General features: G+C 58.9%; 1 protein-coding gene across 1 annotated transcript; it reads right to left on the bottom strand.

Annotated features, from left to right (window-relative positions):
• Positions 1 to 987: 987 nt before the first annotated feature.
• On the bottom strand, positions 988 to 9,978 carry HCRTR1 (hypocretin receptor 1). The gene is made up of 8 exons (XM_019429907.2): positions 9,782 to 9,978; positions 8,265 to 8,595; positions 7,851 to 8,029; positions 6,376 to 6,619; positions 5,819 to 5,934; positions 4,436 to 4,662; positions 3,517 to 3,638; positions 988 to 1,820 (listed from the first exon to the last, which is right to left on the bottom strand). Exons 2-8 carry the CDS (start codon positions 8,473 to 8,475, stop codon positions 1,630 to 1,632), a joined length of 1,290 nt encoding a protein of 429 aa, XP_019285452.1. The 5' UTR covers positions 8,476 to 8,595; positions 9,782 to 9,978; the 3' UTR covers positions 988 to 1,629.
• Between the last annotated feature and the right edge of the window lie 5,793 nt (positions 9,979 to 15,771).

Raw genomic sequence — 15,771 nt, 5'->3', positions numbered from 1 at the left:
GTCCCCGTGGGTTGGTCCCTGTGGGTAAGTGGTTCCGAGCTCGGGTCCAGCCCTCACACCTCACTCTGCCCACTGGACCTCCGAGCCCGGCTACACGAAACTCCACACACAGCTTTGGATCCTGAGGCCAGCGGGAGTGCGGAAGGAGAGGGCAGCCCGTCCCACCTGGCAATGACCGCACATCTGTGAAAATGGCCACGAGCGCCAGGTTGGTGAGTCATCCAAGGGGTGGATGACATACTTAGGCCGTACCTTCCACCTGCTCTTGGAAAGCGTGATGTCTAAGAGGAGGGGTGCGAAAGCATTCCCGGGCTGGGCCCCTGGCAGGACCGTGCCTTCTCCCCATTTCTTGACGGGTGAGGTCAGAGGGAGCCCGAAGCTCCATTAATCAAGTTAAGCAGAGCCGGCGGTGCGCACGGCCGAGCCGGCCCCTGCCAGATGCCTCCCGCCCTCTCAGCAGAGCGGTGCTTCAGACCGCACTCTACTTCCTGCTCTGGCAACGGGGATCGGGGCCTCTGGCAGCCCTCTAATCATCCTGGTGGCAGACGGAGCATGTCTGCGGCTTTCTCTTTTTATCCTGTGAGTTCAGAGAAAGTAAATGCGAGCCCGATTTCCAAGAAGGGGAAGGTAACAGTAAATCAGTCTGTGAACCCTGCTGTCTGCCCACCGCTCCCCGCCCCGCACACTGCTGCCGCCATCTCCCTTACCTCCCAGAGGCCGCCAGGCCCAGAAGCAGACAGATGTGTCAAGGATCCAGGTCCTGGGCACTGGAGGGTTGGCACCGCCTGAGGGGGCGGCACCGCGTGCGCTCCGAATCCTGGCTAGGAGCCCCTCTGGGATCCGGTGTGTTGGGGGTGGGGGGTGGGAGCGGTCAGCAGATACTAGCATTCCAGTAATGCCTGTCTGCTCCCCTCCCCCAAGCTTCCCCACCTTCTCTCTCCTCACCTAGGCAGCACAGATTTTGTGCAATGACAAGGAAAGGGAACATTCAGTGCCAGGCTTTTAATTACAATTGCTTCAGGCTGCTGGCCTCCATGCCAAATGGCCACATGGAGAGTGTTCTATCACACCAGAAAGCCAACGGAGTCCGGTCTATGGTGTGTGCACCGGGCGCCTGGTGAGGACGGGGCTCTGTTCCCGCTGGGAGAAGGCTGGATGGACCCAGATTAGTTCGCACGGGCCTCAGAACAACTGGGCTTTAGCCGGAGCCACTCGGCCAGATGGGAATGCCTGCCGGGACCCTTACAGCAGACTCCAGGGAAGGCCTGTGATTGGGTGGGAGGGGGATCTTTGGGAGGAAGGCCAGGCTGCGGAAGGACGATGGGGATGGATGGTACCGTGGGGCACAGCCACTCGAGAGGAATATGATAATCCTATCCATGACACTTCCCAGTCTACAAAAGGCTTTCCGCTTTCTCGAGCATGCTTAATCCTCCCATCAATCCTGCTTAGGAGACAGGGTTCAGAGAAGGGAAGTCACTTGCCCAGAGTTAAACAGGCAGAAAACCAGGTCTGGAGCCCCAGCCTCCTCCCTGCATCCAGCAGTCTCCACGAGGAGGTGGGTCCCCCAGGAGCCAGAGGAGCAAGCCCAAGGCTTGCACACCCTGCCGCCACCAGGGCAGCCCTCGCTCAGGGCAGCACCGTGGTGACACTGGTGAGCACCACGTGCTCAGGGACTTTGGAGACGGAGCACCGGCTGTGCAAGGAAAAGGACTTGTGGCTGGCAGAGGAGCGGGGGCTGGGGGCCTTCGGAGAGCCGCAGGGACCCAGGCCAGGCAGGCAGCAGGAGAAGGCGGCCTTAAACTGCTCCCGGAATTTGCCTTGGTTGGAGACAGAAGACACAGCCATAAGGAGATGGACGAAGCAGGAAGGGCCTTGGGCCCAGGGACACCCACGCAGCTCCAGCCAAGCTGCCTGTGAGGGAGCGGGAGGGCGGAGCTGAGCTGGGATGGAGAAAGCCCGAAGGCGACCTCGTCACTGCCAGGGAGAGTGAGGACAGAGGCCCTGGAGCAGTTCCCAAGGAGAAATGCAATTTTCATCTGATTCCTTGACTGCGCTCTGGCTCTGAGCCGGGCTCAAAACGTGGTGTCTGGCTCGGGGGCCTGGGGCCACCTCCGCCCTCCTTGGTGAGTAGGTGGAGGGGCTCAGGCCCCCCAGCCGGGGCTAGGCTTTCCCTACCTGTGCCCCATGGTGATGGAAAGAACAGCAGCAGCCTGCGCAAAGCACGGTGCCGGGCACCCCTGCCTCCCCCGCCGCCCCCCTCTCATCCCAGCACCCTGAGAGGCTGGCAGCTTTTATCCTGACCTCACAGGGGGGCTGCATAGAGGTGCAGAGACTTGCCCGAGGTCACCCAGCCAGAGTTCAGGCCTGGTTCTCATTCCAGAGCCCTTCGCTTCAAGGGGAGGACGGAGTAGGGAAGGAGGGACTACCACAGCCACCTCGGTCAGCCAAGGGACACCAGGGAAATAGACTATGTCCGGAGCAGAAGCCTCCTTGACCATGCTTCTGTGGGGCCCCAGTGGAGGGCTGGGCACACAGTAGGTGCTCAGTTAATGCAACCCAGACAGGAAATGCCCAGCAAGAAGTCTGCTGCCGCCTCTGCCGCAGCCCTTATCTCTTCTGTTCTCCCCTCTGAGCTCAGGGAATACTTCTTCAATCTCAATGAGGGTTGTGGTACGGACCCCTGGCCCCTCCTTCTTCAGCCTTTCACCCTTTTCTCAAAGATTACTTGTGCCCAGGCTTGAACAGCCATCTGGACCAGTTTGTTAGGCCTAGTTCTGGGGCCAGATGTCTTGTGAGCCACTCTTCTGCTGAACCCAGGTGGGTCCGAGGGTGGAGGTGTTACCATCCTGGGACTGGGAGGTCGAGCGAGGGGTGCAGAGGGCAGGACAGCAGAGGGGAGTGGCCTGGGGTACGGCTGGGGGAGTGGAGACGCCGGGACTTCCAGAGGGGACAAGATGGCTGGTCTTGGGGGCAGGTGGATCCAGGGAAAACCCCTCTGTATTCTGGCCACTCTACCTGTACCTGTCTAGCTGGGCATAGGGAAACCCTTTCCTGGCCCTGGGCCGTCTCTGCTGGTGACCCTCCCTTCCCCCGATGACTCGGTTACACAGTCACCCTCCCAGGCAGGCACTCCCGGCACCTCTTCCCACAGGCCTGGCTCCTTCTGGAGCCTGTGTTGGCCAGACCAGCTGACTGGAGGTCCCGCTGTGCAGGCACCAGGCGGGGGTGGAGGTGAGCTGGCCTAGCCCCTGCCTTTCCCACCCCCTCACTGGTCTGCATAATCTGTACAACTGGATCTGGGCCCCCGGTGGGAGTGAGTCCCGCCTTCCACTCAGACCAGGGCTCCTGGGCAGGGCCGAGTCTTTCCTGATGCGGGTTCCCAGAGCAAGCTCACGACGATCCCCAGGAGGGAGCAGGGGCCATCCCTTTATTCAGCCTGGATTGGGGGTTAGCAGCCTGTTGTCCTGGGCACCGCTGCCACCCTCGGTCGCCCCGCCTCCCCAGCCCACTCACCACTGAGGAAGTTGTAGATGATGGGATTGGCTGCGCTGTTGGCATAGACCAGCCAGTGGGAGAAGGTGAAGCAGGCGTAGACGGCCTCTCGGTCACTGGCTTGGCGGAACATCCCAAACACCCTAGGGCCGAGGGGACCACAGTCAGAAATGGGGTAGATGTGTGTGCATGTGTGCAGGTGGGGCAGGAGTCGCTACCCTCATCTAAAAGACAGGAAAACCAAGGCTCAGAAAGGGAAAGTGATTTGCCCAAGGTCACACAGCCCGGAAGCCGCCAAGCACAAACTCTACCGAGATCGGCTCCTGACGAGCAGCCCGCCCTCCTTCCCTGCACCCTGCGGCCCCTCACGTGCCAAGCCCCATCTTCCCTCCGCTTCGAGCCCTGTCCCTCCAGACGCCTGTGGGGCCTCGTCCCTCGGTCTCTCCCTTCCTTCAGATCTCTGCCAGATGTCATTTCCTCAGATGAGCTTTTTTTTTTTTTTAAAGATCATATCTTAAAACACACACACACACACACACACACACAAGCGCACCAACTCCTGTCACCATCGCTATCCTCTTTCCCTATTTTATTTGTCTTCATAGTAGTCTCACTGCCTGCCAGTACAATAGAGACTTATTTCTCTCTCCCGCTAGATGTAGCCTCCACGAGGGCAGGGACTTTGTCCTGTGGTCACTGTTCCCAGCCCCTGCGATCAGATGGCTGGGTGACTAGATGGAAGAATCTTCACAATAGCCCTAGCAGGCCAGGACTGTTATTATTCACGTTATACAGGTGAGAACTTGAGGTTCGGAGGCTCGGAGAAGAGAGATGACCCACCCCAAGGCCACACCGTGGGTGAGTGCCCGAGCCGGTCTTCCGGCAAAGCAGAGAGAGCCCCTTCCTCCGGGCCCACCCCCACCCCCCCTTGTGCTCTCACCTCTTGAGGACATTGAGGACACTGATGGGCAGGTAGCAGAGGGCAAACACCAGCAGCACCACCATCAGCATCTTGGCCGTCTTCCTGCGAGCTCGCACCTGCTTCACCTCGGCCAGGAAGGCCCGGGCCCGAGGCGGGGGCTCTGTGCTGGGGCCCTGTCCCTGGTCCTCCGACTGGTCTGAGGGCCGCTTCCAGTTCCTCACCAGGGCCGAGGTGGTGCCAGGGATCTGTCCAGCACACACAGACATGGTGGCGGTGGGCGGAGCTCCCGGGGAGAGTCCTTCCCCTTTGCTGGGTCCCGCACCCCCACCCCCCGCCGGGGCGGACCCTGGGGCAGGGTGCAGGTGGGCAAAGGGAACAAATGCTCTCGCCGCCATGCGAAGAAACCTAATATTCACGACGAAGACCGACACTCCGGACTGGAGGGTGAACAATGCACTTTCACTTTCCATTAGTTCATTGTGAGCCCACCCACAACGTGCCTTCTGGGAAGGTGTCACTGGCCCTTAGTTAAAAATGACGCAACTGAAACTCAGAGAGGCAGAAGACTCTAGATCATCAGCTCCTGTTGTGGGGGTAAGGGCGGGGGGTGAGTTGTGCCTCCCCCTGGCCTGCGCCTGACTGTGGGGAGGCCTGGGCAAGGGGTGAGCAGGTGGGCAGCTCGGAATGGTCTGGACCTCAGAGCACAGTCCCTGCCTAGGTCAGTGCCCGGAAGCCTACGAGGGTTGCAGGCTCCCGGAGCAGCCATAGATACCCTTGAAGTCTCATACCACTGGACACCTAGATCACCCCCCACCAGAGGGGCGCGGGGCTACAGCTCAGGAAACTGGGGGTCTAGGGCCAGCTCAGCCACCCGCGAGTTACGTGACCTTCCTCGATCGACTCGCTTTCCTTCTCTGAGCCTCAGTTTTCTCATCCATTAGATGAGCACAGTGACTCTCGCCATCCTGACTGGGAAGCTGTTAGGGGTGGATGGGTAAGTGCTGGCAGACTGCGGACTGGTCACGTTCTGGTCTGTATCCTCTCATTGCCCAAGCACGGGACCCAGAACTTGGTCCTGCTGGTGCCAGGAACTTCTGAGCAATTCTCTCCCCCACACTCCACCCCAGACAGAACCTGCTGTTGGTCAGTTGAGATGGTTGTGAAGACATTCCTGCTACTAGAACAATGATTAGCTATTAGATACTGAAACTGATATTAGTCACTATCCAGTTCCAGGGGAGGCACTAGCACTTTGGCCTTGACCTTGCCATGTCCCTAGGCCTTGCCTCTCTCTGGTTGCAGCCAGGATGGCATGTCCTGAAAGCACAGGACTGTCTATTCCCTTAGACCAGTACCCCCTTCCCCTCCCAGCCCGGACAGTGACACCAGCGTGGGCCTCACCTGGCGGCCCCAGAGCTTGCGGAAGATCTGGAAATAGGCCATGGCCATGAGGCCCAGCGGGGCCAGGTAGGTGACAATGAAGAAGCAACTGTGGTAGATCTTGGGATAGAGGTCATCTGTAGGGGTCAAGAGATAAAAGGGCTGGACCCACTGTGGGAGCGTCCAGCTTGTCGTGCTTAGCAATGCCACCCTCCCCCAACTAGAGCCATGGAGCCCAAGCAAGTGGCAGGGCCTGATACAGACACCGTGGCAGAGAGACCCCGCAGCTGCCCGGCCTGGGGGTGTCCATTCTGGAGGGACTCCTAGCAGATGTCTAGACTCGAGGAGGTACCCACCCTGGAGGTATCCCTGGTAGGTGGCCGTTCTATGGCATCCATGAAGGGGTTATACCTACCCTGGGAGGGTAGCCGGTAGAAGGCTACTCCAGGGTGTCCTTTTGGGAGACACCCACCCTGGGGGAGCCCACCCCAGAAGTACACGGACAGACACCTGCCCTAGGTGTATGTGCCCCAGAGGTGCCCACTTCAGCGATGCCTGCTCAAGGCTCCCGCCGTTACCTGCCCAGTGTTCATCACAGACCGAGAAGAGCCGGGTGCGGTTGGCTAGCTCGGGGAGCACGCTGCGGCATTCCATGACGGCGGCCTGGGGCACCATGACAGCCAGTGACACAGCCCAGATACCCAGGATGGAGCCACGGGCACGCCGGGCGGTGCTCTTGAACAACAGCGGGTGGCAGATGGCATACCAGCGGTCCAGGGCGATGAAGCTGAGAGTCAGCACTGCCACTGACACAGACACGGCCTGCCCCATGGGGACAGGATGTCAGCCTTCTGGGGGGCCACCCACAGACGCGGGGTGAGGGACGGGGCTCCGAGCCCCGAAATACCAGGCAGCCAGGGGTGGTGCGTGTCCTGACCGTGCCACTCACTGGCTGGGCGCATGTGGGTAGATCACTCACCCTCCCTGAGCCTCATCTGCAGGACGGGACCATGTCAGCCACCTGGAGGGATTCTTATGAGAATCCATGAAATCATGGATGGAAAACGTCCAGGTCGAGACCTGGCCCCTACTGGGTGCTCCTCTATGATGAATAATAACTTACGCTCATGGAAACTACTCCGTGCCACTGTTCTCTTTATCCTCACCACAACCCCGTGATGTGTACTCGCACCCCCGTGTCACAGATGACGACACTGAGGCACAGAAAGGTTAAATAATTTGCCTGAGGTGAATGTCCTCACCGCTCCCCCCACCCCCCACCCTGTCTTTAGTCTCAGGGTTGCCGGGGTTAATCCATTGAGCAGAAGACCTGAAAACGATGGAAATCCGAGAGGCATTTCTCTCTGCCCAGGATGCCATCCCTTCCCCGGGCCATTAGGAAAGAGCCTCATCCTGGGAGGCAGACACAAGCCTAGGCCAGAGGTGAAGGTGGGCACTGCCTCCAGGAGAGCACCCCCCTGCCCTCTGGGGTATGAGGAGAGGGTCGAGGGGTGCAGCTGAGGGGCCATTCTGGCCTCTGGTCAGCCCTCTTTCCACCCCACCAACCCCATCTGGACATCCTGATTCCCACCTCTGGGGGAGGGAAGGCCCTGGCCGGGGATGGTAGGGGAGGGGGGATACTTTCCAGCGACCCCCGCAAACCAGCCCCCTTGAAATCAAAGAACAGGCTCAGCGTGCATCTGCGTCTGTCACCACGGGCTTGTGCCTCTTTCCTCCACTGTGTCCCAGGCGCCTGGAGGTGACTGTACATGTGTCCACACGTGGCTGTGTGTGTGTGTGGGGGGGGGGGGGTCTGCGGGTGTGACCAGGAAGGGATCTCTGCAGGGGGAGTGTGTGGGGCTGTGTCTGTGTCCTCAAGTGTCAGGCCTCATGGCCTGTCCCCGCTGATAATAGAGAATGACAGTGCAGGGGAACCGAGCCACCGTGTCCTGTCTGAAAGGCAAGTCTGAGGGTCACTGAGGTCTAGGCAAGGCCGTGGTTTCTGGACTTGGGATGACAGAGGGGTGACGAGCAGCACCCGGGCAGAGCTCACCTGGAGATAGGGTATGACCTTGCAGAGGGCATGACCAAAGAGCCAGGACTCAGTGATGTCCACCAGCAGGCTGGCTGGCAGGCAGATGGCTGTCACCAGCACGTCAGCCAGGGACAGGTTGACAATGAAGTAGTTGGTGACCGTCCTCATGTGGTGGTTCCTCCACACGGCCAGGCAGACTGCAGGGCAGGTGGGGAGGTGGGAAGAAGAGGAGGAGGTGAAGCCAGGGGCAGAGCCACGCCCATCCTAGCCAGTGTCTCTCCCCCCACCAAACCCCCCCCCACGCTACCCAAACCATCCCCCACACTACCCAGCCAAGGGAAGGTAGGGGAGGGGGAGAGAGAGAAGTGAGGCCCAGGACCCCTTCCAGTCCCCAAGGGAAATCCGCAGCACCACAGGAACCTAAACACCTACCTAGCGTGTTGCCCACCAGGGCCACAAGGAACACAGCCACGTAGGCAGCGATGAGGACCCACTCATACTGCTTCGGGTACAGATAATCGCGCCACAGATAGCGCAGGAACTCGTCTTCGTAGTCAGGAGGCACCGGTGACGGTGACGGTGACGGTTCCCCACCACCAGTGGGGGTCCCCATCTGGGCCCCTGGGGTGGCTGAGGGCTCCATGAGCTCAGAAGCTGCTGCAGCCGAGGGGCATCCTGGGCTCTGCAGAGGGAGGGGAGCCCTGGCCTGGCCTCAGCCCACTTCCCTTGCACCTAGGTCTCTGGGGTCCCAGCCCCAAACCTCCTGAAGGAAGGAGGGGAGGAAAGAAGAAAGAACATTAGGAGTGTGCCAGGCAATTAGCATATAAGCTCCCTCTTAATTCTCACAGTGCTGTTAGGTTACAGTGAGCCCGAAATAGATGGAGAAAGACAGATGTGGCTCGCATCTCAATTCCATGCAAGTTGCTCTTGGGTAACTTACGTCGCCCTTTTCAGCCTCGGTTTCCCCATCTATCCAAAGGAGTAATAACCACCTGCCTCACAGGGCCACGGTGAGGCGTAGTGAGGTCTAATGCATGTCTAGTGCTTTACCCACTGGGGGGGGGGGGCAGGGAGAGCCGGCTTCAGGGTCACCTGGGGCTACCATTAGAGAACCCTGCTTTGCAGAAGCAGCTCAGAGGGGTTGAGCCCCTTGCTCAAGGTCACCAAGCTACTATGCCAGGTCTGTCTGAATCCACCAAACACCATAGATTTGTGAGGGGAAGCCATCCCGATGGCAAATGTTCTCTCCTGAGTCAGTTCACAGGCCTGAATTTTTTGGTTGAAAAAATGGTCAAGGGACGCGTTAGAGACCCAGGGCCCGCCCCCCCGCCCGCCAGACCTGGACCCTCCCGGCTAGGAAACACACACACACACACACACACACACACACACACACACACACGGGAGAGGTGTAGGGAGGAACCGACCACCTCCCTGGAAGCCAGAGAAGAGCCCCAGGCTCAGCGGCCAGGCCCCTCAGACCCCCGGGGCCGCGATGCGCCCCGACGGCCGCCAGGGGTCGCTGGGCCGGCGCGCAGGCCGCTCTCTCCATTCATAAATCGGGCCTCGCTCCCCGCCCCTCCTCTTTCGCTCAGACCCCTCCTTCCCAAGGCTGGGCAGGGACGACCCCGGACGTGTGTGGGAGGGTTGCCGGGCCCCGGTGACCGCTGGGGGGAGGGCGAGGGGGGGCTCCTTCGTACCCCCTCCCAGCGCCGGCGAGCCCACTCCCTCAGCGGGACCTCCCTGCACCTCGGGTGCTGTGGGAGGCTGCGGGGAGTAGGTGGGGGAGCGAGGGCGCTAAGGGTTCTGCAGAAGCCTGCCGGGAGGAGGGCACTGCCTACTGGGGACCCCGCCTCCCAGCACCCAGGTTTTGCCCCGAGACTCTTGGCTCCCGCCGAGGGTCCTTTGGAACCCCCACCCCGGGCCTGGGGATCCCCCAAGCCCCGCACCTGTTGGCTCCGGGACCCTGGCGTCCTCGGCTGCTGGTCCCCGGACTTTGCACCGGGGACTCCGCCTCCCTGCCCGGAAGGTCGGGCTCCAGGGGCCCGGGCCGGGGGAGGGGTCCGGGGAAGCCCCCTCCCAAGGCTGCGCTGCCTGGGCTCGCTCTGCTGGGTGCGAGCCGCTGCTCCAACGCGGGCTCTGGCTGGGCGCGGGCTCCGCCGGGCTGCGCGCCGCGGGGAGGGGGGGGGGGGCGGCCGGGCGGGAGGGGCCGGCGGGGAGGGGAGCCCCCAGCCGGTCTCGGCTTCACGTCGCTCAGCCCGAGACTGGGAGGGCGGGGGAGACGCTCGTTCCTCCTCGTCTGCCACTTCTTGCTTCCATCCCACCTCCATTCACGCGTCCGTCCGTTCATTCATACGTTCGCGTTCAGTCGGCATTTACGCCTCCGGTCCCTGGGCGTTCAGAGCGCACCTACTGTGTGCTGGCGGGCCCTGGGCAGCTTCGGAGGGCCACAGCGCCAACTCTCCTCGCGGCCTCAGCTAGCTCGCGAGGATGATGGCACAGGTGGGTCACAGGAGTGAGAGTCGGTGCCTGCACCGCCCCCGGCCACGCTCCGGCTGCAGCTGCTGCAGTGAGCGCCCTCCTCGTCCATCTCCCAGCGCGCCCCCCCCCGCCCCGTTCTGTCTGCCCCCCTCCATCCTTTTCCTTGGTACCTACTTTAACCCCCTCCCAAAATGGATGGATGGTAGGTGGGGGCAGGAAGAGGAAAGCCAGAGGGGCTGACTAATTCAACAAACATGGACTAAGCTGTGTGCCAGCCAATGAGCTAGAAAAACACAGCTGCCACTTGCATGGGCCCCACCATGCGTGATCTCACTTATTCTTCAGGCCAATCCGGGGAGGTAGTTGCTATTGTCCCCATTTTCCGGATGAGGACACTGGACTCACTGGGTTCAGTGACTTGCTCGAGGCCACACAGCAGAGGCAGAGGTGGGGTTCAGGCCTGTGATTCTCTCTGGGTTTACCCACCTCCTTGCCGGACAGAGGCGCTCAGGCGGGCTGGGGGTGGGAGGCTCCCAAGCCAGCAAATATGCTATCGCACGAGGATTGCTGTGAGGAGACCCAGAAGGACAGACTGCTTCAGCCAGGGTATCAGGACAGACTTCCTGGAGCGAGAACACGGGGACCTGAAAAATGAGAAGGTAGCCTTGCAAGGGGGATTGTGGTGGCCCCAGAGAGGGTTCCAGGTAGAGGAAACAGCAGGTGCAAATGTATGGAGGTTGGGCGTTTCAGGAACGACAGGTAGGCCACGGGTGACCCTCTGGGCATCAGGCAGCCACCTTGGCTGTGCCTGCCTCAGGACAGGACCTTCCTAACACATCAGATCCCACCATTCTCTGTCACCTTAGGAGACTCACACTCCTTCGCTCCCTGGAGATGATTCCTGAGATGTAACCTCCATCTTCCCTGTGGCAGCCAAAGTCCTTTCTCAGAGGAGCTAGAGATGGACCATTAGGGCCCAGAGTGAGTGAGAGGGGAGCTGGAGGAACACAGGGGACAGGTCAGTGACCTTCACCTCCCCAGAACAGGAGGAGAAGTGAAGCTGACCCCATGGCACAGCACTGTCCCTGGGCAGGATGGGTGCCAGGTCATAGCATCCCTATGGTTCTGGCGCTCTGTCCTGCCTTCCTGGGGTGCTGGCAGAGGCAGGGGAATGGATGAGGGGACTCGAGACAGAAGTGCCTGGTGCGAGTGCACACGCGTCTGTGTGTGTGTGTGTGTGTGTGTGTGTGTGACTGCGTGTGCGCCTGTGTATGTGTGTGTGTGTGTTTCTGTATTTAGAAGTTGGGGCTGTGAGTGTATGTCTGAAGAACCTGACATGTGACTGTGTGTGTGTTTGTGTCTCTGAGTGCGTGCGTGAGTGGAGAACAGGCTCTGGGGTGGTGACGTGGGGATCACCTGGGTGGGATGTTTCTGTATGGGGCTTCACTTTGTGCAGTTGTGTCCATAAGGAATGTGTGTGTGTGTGTGTGTGTGTGTGGAGGGGGTGTCTGTCTCTCTGTGTGTCTGAATGTGCAGTTGTGGCTCTGGGGAGCACGGGCCTCCCGGCATGTGCCCCTGTGAGCGTGGGAACGTGAGTGTGCGCATGCCTTTGTGTCCGCAGCACCGCGACTGTGTGTTTGTGGGGCTTGGTATGTCTGCCCCCACAGCGATGACTCATCTCATCCCCCACGCTACCCCCCCCCCCCCGCCCATCTAGAGCTGTGATTGCTTGCTGTGGAAGGACTGGGGAGGGGCTACGACGTGGGGTGGGAGCCAGATCGTGCGGGGACACTCAAACACCAGCAGCAACAACAAGGTGCAGCTGGTAATGCGACAGGTAGAGACCCATGCAGACACCCACCCAGGCAGTGGGCCCCAGCGGAGTCCAGCACGGCCCAGGCTTAGAGCCCAGCCCAGAGCTTGGGATGCCATAGTCCGGGACCTCCCATACCCCCTGGGCTGGAGTGAGCACGGGGCTCCCCAGGTGCCCCAAACCATTATACATGGGGTGCACGTGTCGGCGTGGGGAAGGACTCGTGGCTGAGAATTCAGCTTCACAGAGCCAGTCTCAGCTCCCCTTAAAAGGGATCCCAAAGGCCAATCCTCTGTTCCTCCTTGGGGACCCCAGAGATGGCTGCTTTCCAGGAGGAAGGATCAGGAGTGTGTGGGAAGGGAGCTGGAGGAACACAGGGGACAGGTCAGTGACCTTCACCTCCCCAGAACAGGAGGAGAAGTGAAGCTGACCCCCCAGGCAGCAATATTTCTCCCTATCAGACCCTGGTCAGGGAGGAGGCTTTGAGCCCCCAGGTCCCTCTGGTCCTGAGTCTGGCTCCCTCAGCCATGGCCTGAGGAGAGAGGCCAGTTGTTTGGCCAAGGTGGGCACGAGGGAGAGACCCCTGGGCAGATGCTCAGAGAAAATCCTGCGATACCCAGAGGGGCCAGTGACGCTCTGGAGGACCCACAAGGGGCTGTGGTGCTTTGGTCCTCGGGTCCAATAGCACTGGCCTCTGGCAACTCCTGGCCAAGCACCAGTGCCCAGGGGAGGCATCCAGGGACCTCGTGCCCTCCATCTCCAGGCTGGGCACTCAGCCCTGGCACCCGCTCTGACCAGGAAGGACCGGCCTGAAGCCTTTGCTTTGCCTGAGCTGTCTGTCAAACTGGCGGCCACATGACCTCTTTCCTGGAACCAGCCATCCCCGGCCTTGTTGATCTAATCCCGAACCTCTGAGCCACAGGTCCCTGTCACATCCATCTTTAAGTGCTATCCCTGGGCACCGGCCCCAGGTCTGCCTCCCCGTCCCTCTCAATTCCAGCGTGACTTACAGTAACCTCTGTCGGGCTAGGACTAGAATAATCGGAATGTAATTGGGTTTTTGACTTGCTGATGCTGCCAGAGGCCTGGGTTGTGCATGGGAACACTCAGGGCAGGGCAGAGGTGCCTCTTAGGAGACCAGAAATCAGAAAACAGGCAGAGGTGTGTGCAGGGATGAGGGGTGGGCCAGCAGGGGCGGGGCCGTGGGTCCCAAGTGGGGCATTCTGAGCGCTGAGCCTGGCAGGCCACTGAGGAGGCTGTGGGGTTCGGTCCTCGGGCCCAACAGCACTGGCCTCTGGGAGCTCCTGGCAAAGTGCCATGCCAACGGGAAGGACCCAGGGAGCTCATGTCTCCAGGCCAGATGCTCAGTTGTGCCCCTTCTTCACAGGAAGGGCTGGCCCTCCTTCAGGGTTTGGGTGGCTTGAAGGGGGTGGACATCCACTGAGAGAGCAGGAGCCCCAAGGCCCACCCAGAGCCAGGCATCCTTGGTGACTTCACAAGCTACAGAGCATCTTCAGGCTAGGGCAGGGGCAAAGAGGGAAGGGGCTGGGCCAGAAAGACTTGGGTCAGACTCCTAGCTCTGCTGCTTACTGCTGTGTGATCCGGGACTAGTCACTTCACTTCTATGACAGGCTGGGTAGTGGCCCCCAAAGATGTCCGCATCCTGATCCCAGGCACCTGTGACACATTACAAGGCAAAAGGGACTTTCCAGATGGGACTAAATTCAGGATCTTGAGATGGGGAAATTAGCCTGGGTTATCCAGGTGGGCCCAAGAGAATAACAAGTGTCCTTGTAATAGGAGGCGGGAGGGTTAGAAGGAGCAGATGTGGTGACAGAACAGAGGTTGGGGTGATACCAGCGCTGGGAGGGGCCGCAAGCCGAGGAAGGCGGGCGGCCTCTGGATGCTGTCAAAGGCAAGGAACAGATTCTCCCCTAGAGCCTCCAGAAGGAATTCAGCCCTTACTTTTAGCCCCATTAGACCCAATTTGGACTTCTCGCCCCCAGAAAGAAATGTGGCAAGAAAAAAAGCTGTGTTGTTTTAAGCCGCTCGGTCGGCAGTAATCTGTTATAGCAGCCCCAGGAAACTAATGCTGCTTCTCTGGGCCTCGTTTCACGGGTTCTAAGGGCAAAAACAGGAAAGTTTTCCGTATAGAGTCACGTAAGGATTCATTGCGGACAGGCAGGGGGGCAGAGCAGCCGTGGCCGGGCAAGACAGAGACTCATACTTCCATACACACAGTATCTAAAAATAATTTAATATCGGGGCACCTGGGTGGCTCAGTTGGTTAAGCGTCCGACTGTGGCTCAGGTCATGATCTTGAGGTCCATGGGTTCGACCCCCGTGTCAGGCTTTGTGCTGACAGCTCAGAGCCTGGAGCCCGCTTTGGATTCTGGGTCTCCCTCTCTCTCTGCCCCTCCCCTGCTCGCACTCTCTCTCTCTCTGGCTCTCAACAATAAATAAATGTTAAAAAAATTTTTTTAAATAGTTTAATATTTTAAAAAAATCAGAGTGGTCATCATGGGACAAATCAGGGTTTTGTCAGATGTCCTTATGGCTCTCTTGTCATTTGGTATTGCTTTTATTTTGAGTCACATACTGGTGCAGGACCCTCCTAGTGATCTTAAATCCTAAAATTATAAATAATATTAGTTACAAACAATGATCATGGTAAATGTGTGCTGATGTGGTTATTTTGACCCAGGAACGCACAAGGAAAAGAAAAGGAGAAGCCTGATCTTTCTGGGAGGGTGTGTGTACATATGTGTGTGTGTGTGTGTGTGTGTGTGTGTAGACTGAGTTGTTTTGTTTTGCTTTGTTTTGTTTAACCATGATCTGAACTGCCGGACATTTGAGGAAAATCTTTAACAGGAGAAAGACCAAGATAAACAGAAAAATATTCCAGAGGCAACTTGGGCTGGGTCTTGAGGGATGACTAGGAGTTCACAGATGGGCTTTGAGTAGGACATGCTGAGCGGGACGGGGAGAGGAACGGGTGCCTGGGTGGCTCAGTCGGTGAGCATGACCTCACAGCTTGTGAGTTCGAGCCCCGCGTCAGGTTCTGTGCTACCAGCACAGAGCCTGGAGCCTGCTTCAGATTCTGTGCCTGTCTCTTTCTGCCCCTCCCCTGCTCTCTCTCTCTCTCTCAAAAATAAATAAACATTAAAAAAAAAAAAAAAAAGGAGGGGGAGAGAAAGAAAGATGGGATTCCAGGGAGAGGGGGTAAGATGAGCAAAAGTGAGGGGTAGACACGGCCAAAGGTCTGTTCTGGGTCCACTGTCAATGCCAGTGGGGTCCAAGGGTTCTCCCTAAAAGAAGAGCAGCAAGAAACAGAAAGATGGACGAAAGAAAAGCTGACCTGAATCTAGGCTGAGGGGCTTGGGCTCCATCCCAAAGGCAGCGGGGTCCCTGAAGGGTTTAAGCAAGGTTGTGATGTGAATTGATCTACACCCGGGCCCTCCAACTTAAACACATTTGCAATGAATACAAAGCCCATTTTTCTCATTATAGGCTCAAATCACTAGGAATGAGATCAAGGAAAATCATTATCTTCAATTACCTACAGTAGCTATTGACTCTGGTATTAGAATACAGCCCCTGTAACGAAGACTCCCAAATGACAGTGCCTTAGGAAACGGAAGTTTC

The sequence above is a fragment of the Panthera pardus genome, unplaced genomic scaffold (assembly GCF_024362965.1).
Source record: "Panthera pardus isolate Hobbes unplaced genomic scaffold, ASM2436296v1 HiC_scaffold_11, whole genome shotgun sequence".
Lineage (NCBI taxonomy): Eukaryota > Metazoa > Chordata > Mammalia > Carnivora > Felidae > Panthera > Panthera pardus.
The sequence above is the reverse complement of the archived record's forward strand: the minus strand, read 5'-3'. Positions and strand labels throughout refer to the sequence as shown.

Excerpts from the sequence above, each read along its gene's own strand:
- HCRTR1 (XM_019429907.2), bottom strand. The coding sequence starts at position 8,475 with ATGGAGCCCTCAGCCACCCCAGGGGCCCAGATGGGGACCCCCACTGGT. Across the intron at positions 8,030-8,264 it reads CCTGGTGGGCAACACGCTAG|TCTGCCTGGCCGTGTGGAGG; the intron begins GTAGGTGTTTAG and ends CCTGCCCTGCAG. Across the intron at positions 4,663-5,818 it reads GCAAGCTCTGGGGCCGCCAG|ATCCCTGGCACCACCTCGGC; the intron begins GTGAGGCCCACG and ends TGTGCTGGACAG.